Genomic DNA, 9,847 nt, shown 5'->3' on the forward strand with positions numbered 1-9,847 from the left:
CTCAAATATGAAGTATGATAATTAAACACAATTACTGTTTTAAAATGCTAAAGGCTAATACCTGCCTGAAAATAATTATGGTCTCCACCTAAATGCATACTTATTGCACTAGACTTTTAAAATCAAACTTTCTACCCCTCATTAAACTCAGTATCATTATTACAATAATATTAAGGTAATGAAGTTGAAAACTGTACTTTAAATGGCTGGCATGTATACAGTTAAAACAGAAGACCACACATTTGTATGGGCGCTGGTTTTATATTTTTGAAGGGAAATCTTACACTGAAAAAAGAAAACATATTTTCATCAATAATTAGGTTTAGAGAAACATATTTTAGTGCATGTAATAATTATATGTCGCTTCAAGAAAATTTCATTTTATTTCCATAAAATAAAAAGCTATTGGCCTTGGTATTTAAATATTTCAAGAGGCAGTCACATTATAAAAGTTCACCAGAGTAAATTTGCATGATGCTTTTCCCTATACTTATATTATGCATTTTCAGTGCTTTATAATGACAATCGTATACTACTGTATGTCTTACCTTACTTACCTTTGATTTACCATGTGTACCTGTGCTTTACCTTGCTTTCGCTAGGTTTTACTACACTTTGCTACACATTTACCATGTGATGCATGATAATATACTACTGTATTTGTAAATTCCTAAACTAGTATTTGTGGGAATTGTAAATGAAGCATTTGAATATCTGCACTTAAATATGTTGAAATAGGAAATAAATATGTTGCAAACTACAGATAAAAGTTATATCACTTATAGTAATCTAAAGAAATAGAAACAGAAACAAAAGCCATGATCCATTTTTATTTTATAATTTGAAAATAATTACATTTTTGTTAATCAGAATAAGAGACCACAAAGCTGTCACATGGGACATAGGTAAGTAACTCACATTAGCACATATTATTACACAAGTAAGCACATATTATTACACAAATAAGCACATATTATTACACAAATAAGCACATATTATTACACAAATAAGCACATATTGACAGTATATATACTGTAAACATTACTCCTGTGGTTAGTATGAAGACTTTTATATTTTATTAATTATTTTATTCATAATGCTGCCTAAAAATAAACATAATATTTATGTAATTTATCATTTATTGAAAAAAGAAAATAAAAGAATAACAGCTAACAGTTGGTTTAAATTTTAACCTAATGTTTTAGCAATTATGACAATTAGATACTTCGAACACTATAGCCTTTTGTTTATTTTTTTATTAACATCCTTCTTTTATTGTGCATTCTGTTTTATCATTGTAGGTTCTTTATGAAATAGAATCACATTCTAAAAAGAGAAACCATATATATGGGCTGCCTTATTGTCTTAAATATATCTATCTTTCCTTAAACAATTCTCTACTAGTACACTTTCCATGCTTCCTTCAGAGCTGTGGATGACTATCTGAGGTTCCCCTGTAATGGGTTGTTCTTGTTCAGCTCCTGGCTCCTTCTCCTGCTCCTCTCCACCAACACTTTTACTGAACTCGCTCTCCAACTTCTCCCCATTCTGCTCAAACTTATAGTTCATCCTGTTCTGAGACATGAGGTCCTCTTTACTGGAAAAGTCAATGTCAGAAAGGGGAGCTGCTCTAAAATCTGAAATCCTTTCAGAAGTGTGTTTTAGGTCATCAATCTGGTGCTGATTCCATTTTTTTGTGCTATCTCTAATCCTACTCCCACAGAGGAACAATATTTCAATGAGGTTTAAAGCCAGGGACACACAGGCTACCACAAACATAAACACAATAAAAATGGACTTCTCAGTGGGACGTGAAATGAAGCATTCTACATAGTGAGGACAGGGCTCCCTGTTACACAAAAACATGGGTTCAAGTGTGAAGCCATAGAGATACCACTGGCCTACAATGAATGCCACCTCCAACAATATTTTGCAAGTGACATTAGTCAGGTAACTGCCCAGCAAACATCCTCGAATTCTGACTTTTCCCTGTTCATCTGTATATTTTGGTAACTTCTTGGCTTTCATGAAGATCAGTCCCTCATATTCACTTTCACTCTGCTTATTCTGCCTATGTTTTGCTTCCTTTCCAATCACATGCAAAACGTGCCCGAGATAGACTAATGTTGGAGTTGAGACAAAGATGATCTGAAGGACCCAGTAGCGGATGTGGGAGATGGGGAAAGCACTGTCGTAACAGACAGTCTTGCAACCAGGTTGTTGCGTGTTGCAGATAAACCCAGACTGTTCATCACCCCAGACCTTCTCGGCCCCAGCTCCCAGTACTAAAATCCTGAAGACAAACAGTACAGTCAGCCAAATCCTTCCAACCGCTGTGGAATGGGACTGCACTTTCTCCAGTAATCTGCTCAGAAATGTCCAGTCACCCATGTTTGTCCAGTTGTCTTACCTGTCAAGTAAAAATAGACACCTGAGTTACACACACAAATACTATTTTTCTGCTACTGCTATATTGAAAATGTAGCAATGAATACACTAGAATGTATTTACCTTTTTAGTTTCAAATTAATAGCACAAGTTAGTTTTAAATGATTCATTCAATTTATTGATAAGCCACAGCTGTGATTTTAGAACATTTTACAGCACCAGAAAATCCCATTTGATTGCATCATCCACTTATTTAAAGGGTAATTCTGGGATAATGATAGGTGTTTGATGTAGTTCAGGGGCATACTCAAGTTCTGTAAAATGTTCCAGTTCTTGATCAAGTTGATCCGTTTAGTTTCTTAAAAGTTTAAATAATAAAGCAAACACTACATATACATTACATCACTTTAAAGATACAATAATAGATGCACTCACAGAAACAGTTGTCTTTGTCTCCTGGTATATTAGAGCTTATTATAATGTAAATTTTCTACTGAATGTTTTAGGATGAACTGTTGCTACAAGCCCATGCCATGTGGACTCTGGTCAATCAAGGTTTGTAGGGCTTACGTTAAACATTTCACCAAACCCAAAATAATCATTAATGTAATCCACGTGCTGAATTCGGCTTATCGGTGTTTGTAGGAAACGGTTCTGAACCTCAAGTACTGTAGTTTGCAAATTAATAAAATGTTAGCTTTCAAAATACTGACATCTAGTGGATTCAGTTGGAAGTTATTGACTAGATTTACTTTAAAACTTTTCTCAATTGCACAGTATGTTCTTACAATGGAAAATAACTGTATTACAAAAACGTACATACATTTTAAGGAATTGCTGGGAAGGTACCTCAGCGCCCAAGTGATTGAACCCAGGTCTCATTGTTCAAAGCATACAGTTACTATTAAGCTCTGTACTGGATACCGTTGATTAGCTTTTTACAAACCGAGTGGTGTTCAAATGATTTTTATAAAACTGCTTGTTAACTTAGCAGGGATCCCAAATGTTTAGTTTCCCAACTGTTCAATGCCATACAGTGTGTGTCTGCACGTTTTCATCTATTGCACAATATTAATCAAACATAACAAGAATTACATTTGTCCAGAACGCTGGTAAACACTTGACTGGGGTTACAAACTTAAAACTCTGGGACTTTGGCATTTTTGAAAGTTTAATTATTAATAGTAAAGCTAGAAAACATTTAACCCTTTAACTGTCACTCAAAAAAATAGACAGTAGAAAACATGTTTCACTATAGATTCGGATTGCTGGCATGAAAGGGAACAACATTTGAGGATTTTTTAAAAAAAAAATTTACTGGACCCTTAATTTAGGAATTACAAACATCAACCAGCCGGTTGAGCTGCCTTTTAATGGTAAAATAAAGATTTTAACAACCTTTCTTAACAAGTGAGCATAAAGCATTGTAAATGCACATAAAACCATTTTTGTATGATTGCATACCACTTACATGGAGGCTGAGGCAATACAAATTGAGCATTAACTTATGCAACTATAGCATATTTAGCTATCAGTTACAATCGGAATTCTGTTATTTAGACTATAGACAACATGGAAGGATCACACGTAATAAGCTATTTCTTCTGGTGGTATTTCACAAAGCACTGTTGCTTATTGTTTAAACACAGGAACAGCTTTCCATCGCTGCACTTGGAGCACCTCCATTGGGACACACCCTTTGGGCACAGGTTGCAACGACCAGGCTGGTCACCAAAGACTGGCCAGTGACCATAATTATCACAGCGCACATCAGGTGTCGGCTTGGGGGCTCTAGAATTCTGGTGGCACTTCTTTTCAGTCTTTCTCAGCTTTGGTGAAATTGGTGGTCGGCCAACCCTGGCTGGAGCTTTGTTGACTAATTTCAGTGTCTGGGTTACGGACAGACAAAACCTTTTGAGTGGTTTTGGCTTTTCAGAAGATCACAGTTCCTCTTGTACATCAGCCAAGCATTGGCGATGGGTAGATCCAAAATGAAGCCAAACAGGGGCAGGTACCAGCTGCGTGACTTCATGGGCTCTTGTACAGATGAACTAGCCTATCTGAAAGGTCAATGCCCCCATGTGTTGATTATAGAATAAAATGACTGATGGGCATGAGACATCAATCTTTTGTATTTTTTAATGGAACTCTTACACTGAAAAAGAAAAGCAAAACACATTTTCATCAATAATTAAATATGTTGAAATATTAAATAAATATGTTAAAAACTACAGATAAAAGTTATATTACTGTGGCAAAGTGGTTAACAGTGTGTAGGTGCAGGTGATCAATAAACAGACAATGATCATCCAGGTGCAATGGTGTTTTATTTTATAATCCAATTGCCTGATGGCAAAACAGCAGTAAATAATAACAATGATAAGCAGTACAGCGACGTGTATTACTTTACTGTAATCCGCGGGCTGGTCCCGAAATAATAAACAGTCCCGATCTTTTACACCCACACATAACACAAACACAAATCCGCAGTGTGTGCTTGTAGTGCAAATGCAGTTTATTGTGCAAATAAGGTGAAGTGTTGTCCGGGTTTAGTGCTAGCCTCTGGCGACAGCTCTGGATCGTGTTAGCCATCTAAATAACAAACATGTACTCTTTAGACATGACAAACAAAACAAACAAAACACTCTCGGTTCACAACACAGGCCTCCTTTTGGTTTCGCTTTAACCACTTACAAAGGAACAGATCACATCGCTCCCTCCCCTTTTGTAACATCTATTATGACCCCTTGGTTAACGAGTGCAACAGCTCCTCCAATCCACAGCTGCCACTCGTTTCCTTTCCAGGTCGATGATTTAGTTTACCGGAGCTCCGCCCCCTTTCTAGATGACCAACTTCCGCCTAACCCTGGAAATGAATTGTCTGGCCATCCAGTCCAGGGTACTCTATTCCCTTTACACAGCGCCCTCACAGGTCGGGAGGCAGATGTATCACCAAGAATCACTTTGTCTCTGTCACAATCACTTATTATAGTAATCTAAAGAAATAGAAACAGAAACAAAAGCCATGATCCATTTCTATTTTATAATTTGAAAATAATTACATTTTTGTTAATCAGAATAAGAGACAACAAAGCTGTCACAGGGACATAGGTAAGTAACTCACATTAGTTATTATTATTATTATATTTCTTAGCAGACACCCTTATCCAGGGCGACTTACAATTGTTACAAGATATCACATTATTTTTTACATACACTTACCCATTTACACAGTTGGGTTTTTACTGGAGCAATCTAGGTAAAGTACCTTGCTCAAGGGTACAGCAGCAGTGTCCCCCCACCTGGGATTGAACCCACGACTCTCCGGTCAAGAGTCCAGAGCCCTAACCACTACTCCACACTGCTGCACATATTATTACACAAATAAGCACATATTGACAGTATTGTAGCGTTCCGGGGTAAACAAAAGGGAGGCAGACGACCACAGCAAGATCTCAATCAAGATTTTATTGACACAAGGTCAGGTCACCACAACACAGCTCACAGCAGTGTGCACACTGCCCCTTTATACCCCAAAACATGTAACATTTAGACATAACAAGACATGTTATTGGACAACATTCACAAGCACACTGGGACCACGACTCGATCACGCTCTCCCCTCACTCACATGCACAGGCACTCAGGACATTGACAAAACACGGAACAGCGACACAAAACCATATAACACATAACACAAATAGTCCAGATTGCTACTGTATACATTACTCCTGGTGTTAGTATGAAGACTTTTATATTTTATTAATTATTTTATTTGTAATGCTGCCTAAAAATAAACATAATATTTATGTAATTTATCATTTATTGAGGAAAGAAAAAAAACAATGAATAACAGCTAACAGCTGGTTAAAATTTTAATCTAACGTTGTTTTAGCTTTGATGCCTTTGTTTACTTTTTTATTAACATCCTTCTTTTATTGTGCATTCTGTTTTATTGTTGTAAGTTATCTATGAAATAAAACCACATTCTAAAAAGAGAAACCAGATATATGGTTGACTGGTGATCAAATGATTTTCATAAAACTGTCTGTTAACTTAGCAGGGAACCCAAATGTTTAGTTTCCCAACTGTTCAATGCCATACAGTGTGTGTCTGCACGTTTTTATCTATTGCACAATATAAATCAAATATAACATGCTGAATGACGTTTGTCCAGAACACTGGTAAACACTTGACTGGGGTTACAAACTTAAAACTCTGGGACTTTGGCATTTTTGAAAGTTTCACTATTAATAGTAAAGCTAGAAAACATTTAACCCTTTAACTGTCACTTAGAGAAATAGACAGTAGAAAACATGTTTCACTATAGATTCGGATTGCTGGCATGAAAGGGAACAACATTTGAGGATTTTTTTTTTTTTTTACTGGACCTTTAATTTAGGAATTACAAACATCAACCAGCTGGTTCAGCTGCCTTTTAATGGTAAAATTAATGGATATCATTTTTTATTCATGAAAACAGTCACTGAAAATGTTTGCATTAAAAACCTCTTCAGTTAATGCTTTGTAAATAGGGCCCATAATGTTATCCTCATCTCCACTTAGGGAAAAACGGTGAGATTTGCATCGCAACTGAAACAAAGCAAGCCACAGATGCTTAAATGCAGTGGGAGTCCTGACAGTAAAATACTGTACTGTAATGTCATTTTAATTCAAAGGCCCTTACACATAACACCGCACGGCAGTTAAACTAGGCACCCTGATGAGACGATCGCTTCTCAAGTATACTGTAGTAAAATAGAATTCTGCAGCCTTGAGTAAACATAATTGTGATCATATAACAAGTTGCTTACACACAAGGACATGTTTTGATTGTTGTGATGTATTGTCCTCAGTGATTGAGCACCATTGACATTTTTATACTGCATTTAAACTGCTGATGGGTTGAGGCATGCTTTTGCTAATTCTAATCATATTGGTCCACATTTAAGAATCAACCGCTTATGAGAAACCAATCTTCCGGGCTGGATGTGATTCTTATAAAGTGCACTGTATTGCATTTGGTGTAATTTGGATTTACATGTAGTTATGGAAGGCTAGCTTCCAAAATTCTGATCCTTATGGTAATCTTACGGTAGTACATTTTCAAAATACTGGTAGTAAATCTATAGGCTACCCTACTTGCCCACATTTCCCACATCATCATCATCATCATCATCATAATAATAATAATAATAATAATAATAATAATAATAATAATAATAATACCTGAATCTCAATTCTGCAGGGCCAGTGTGAGGCTTTTGCCAGCAGCATGTTGTTGTAGTTTTGTTATTGGGGAGCCAAACAAATTCCTCAGTTGATGCTTTATTCACCCAGGGCCTTTTTGTATATTTCTGGAGCTTCGTTTTGGAAGTCTTGCAGCAACCTGATATTAACCCCCATATTTGACTCATTGAAGAAATGTGTGGAATCAGCAGTTTAAAAAAAAAATGTCATGCTTTTGTTCTTCTGAAACAAATCTTGCCCTGTGAATAAGGTTTACTATTTGTTTTTGCAAAGAGCTGCGTTTTTTTTTTATTGTAGTTTGTATTAGCTTCAGTATAATTTGCCCAAGCAATAGCGGCTGTGCACATATTTGCTAAATAAGGCCCATGGTATTGTTTTCGAAAAAGTTTTAGCATGGAAATGCGATTTACCCAACCTTTTTAGCCATACAATGTTTTTGCAACACATTTCCTTTAGTGTGAGGATTTTGCATAGTATGTGCATGCCGAGTCATCCTGTCATGACAATAGAGAGATCATTTGGAGTTACTGCATGTAAACCAATCCTATGAGATACTGTTTTTTCCATTGACATTATGGATAATATATTTTTTTAGTTCCTTCAAAAACTTGTGTTGTGTGTTTACCCAATAAGCATGGTCTGAGAAGAGGCACTGCAAGACTATTTGTTGAACTTTGCTGCCACACCAAAGGGACTACTCCTGCTTCAAGCAGACAGGAGCTACCAACAAGTGTGTCACCTATGGTACATGTTTGGTAGATTCACAAAAAAAAAACAAAAAAAAAAACTAACAGGTATGTTACTGTATGCTGGTTTAATGTGCCACTGTGAATGTATATTAAACCTGGCAAATACAAATATATCAAAGAACAATAATATGTTGGGTATTACTTGCAATTGCTTCATAATCTTAGGTGAGTTGTAATCCTTAAAGCTAAATATCTCTGCCAACATATTGTTTTCTTAAAAGAAATAGGCTGCACACAGTCTTATTAATGACTTTACTTGTATGCCTTTGTAATATTTTAACTAATGGATATTGAATATTATATTAACAGTGTTCCTCAGACAGATTATAATTAATATTGTACGCATTAGCAAATTGAGGCATTGAGTACTAGCCAACAATGAAGTGTTTATATTAATAATACATTTGGAATTCAATTTGCAGTATACATGATGCACTCTTCTTTCATAATAGGAGCTTACTGCAGTTTCAAAGAAAGGTCTAATTCATTAACATGTTTGCAATCAAGGGTGTAACCCTAACCATTAATATTTGTCATAACGAACAAATAAACAAGGTGGAAATGCACTTTACAATAGAAAGTTATATGATATTGCTGAAAATAAACATGCATTTCCTTAGCACCATCATAAAACTATAAACCATATCATGCCAGCCAAAATAAAAATTGACAGTGGTTTACCGCAAGGCTAGCTTGGGCAAACTGAAACTATATATATAAAAAAAAAAAATTGTAAATGCTAGCTCAGTGTGGTTTTAAATGCACAAAAATGTATTTCTGAATTCATATATGTTTTTTGTTTTTGTTTTTTGTAATTTAACAAAAATAATTACTTATTCCTTTGTGTAGCTGTCTGATTTGCATTGGTTATTTAGGAAAAATAGTCACATTTGCATATTCATTATGTTGCTATATCTTCATTAAATATTGTTAATTATTAATGAAATGATGTATCAACATTGTTCAGGATGTTGGTCTGCTGTGTGAGTAGTCCAATTTCCGTAGAAACATGTTTTAATTAGAATAATTCATTTAAAACCTGTTTCCTGTAATGCAAGTACATTATTAAATGGTTTCCATATTGTTTGGACATCCACTCACAGTCTCTGAGATTAAAAATAATGAGGAGCCATTCTGTTCCTGAGTTACTCCAATACTTTTAATTACACATGGCATGTTTATAAATAATTATTCAGATTTGCCAAAAAGCTTCATACATTTCACCTATAAATACAGATTTGGTGAGAAATCTGGGTGTTTTTTTAAGTTTTAAAAGCAGAATGGAAATGGGAGACACAAAGCTTTTGTTGTCTTCAGTTTGTACCACTTTACACAGTGGAAACGAACTGGAGTTGTTACAAATTAAGAGAGGTACACATAGCAATTATTAAATTAACAGTCTCAGTGGTTTGTTTAGAAAAAAAAAAAAAAAACTTTAGGTTAGCAAATATGTCCCGGAA

The 9,847-nt window shown here is 35.3% G+C and overlaps 1 protein-coding gene across 2 annotated transcripts; it reads right to left on the minus strand.

Annotated features, from left to right (window-relative positions):
* Positions 1-816: 816 nt before the first annotated feature.
* On the minus strand, positions 817-3,434 carry LOC117402793 (gap junction Cx32.2 protein-like). Of its 2 annotated transcripts, none has more exons than XM_034004252.3 (2): positions 3,212-3,434; positions 817-2,410 (listed from the first exon to the last, which is right to left on the minus strand). In XM_034004252.3, exon 2 carries the CDS (start codon positions 2,389-2,391, stop codon positions 1,366-1,368), a length of 1,026 nt encoding a protein of 341 aa, XP_033860143.1. In that variant the 5' UTR covers positions 2,392-2,410; positions 3,212-3,434; the 3' UTR covers positions 817-1,365. The 2 variants fall into 2 exon arrangements, with proteins under 2 accessions (XP_033860143.1, XP_033860142.1); XM_034004251.2 differs by lacking the exon at positions 3,212-3,434 and adding an exon at positions 2,824-3,000.
* Positions 3,435-9,847: the final 6,413 nt, after the last annotated feature.

This window comes from Acipenser ruthenus, chromosome 5, assembly GCF_902713425.1.
Source record: "Acipenser ruthenus chromosome 5, fAciRut3.2 maternal haplotype, whole genome shotgun sequence".
NCBI classification, from domain to species: Eukaryota; Metazoa; Chordata; class Actinopteri; order Acipenseriformes; family Acipenseridae; genus Acipenser; species Acipenser ruthenus.

Bases quoted from the DNA above. Each gene is read 5' to 3' on its own strand.
- LOC117402793 (XM_034004252.3), bottom strand. From the start codon at position 2,391: ATGGGTGACTGGACATTTCTGAGCAGATTACTGGAGAAAGTGCAGTCC.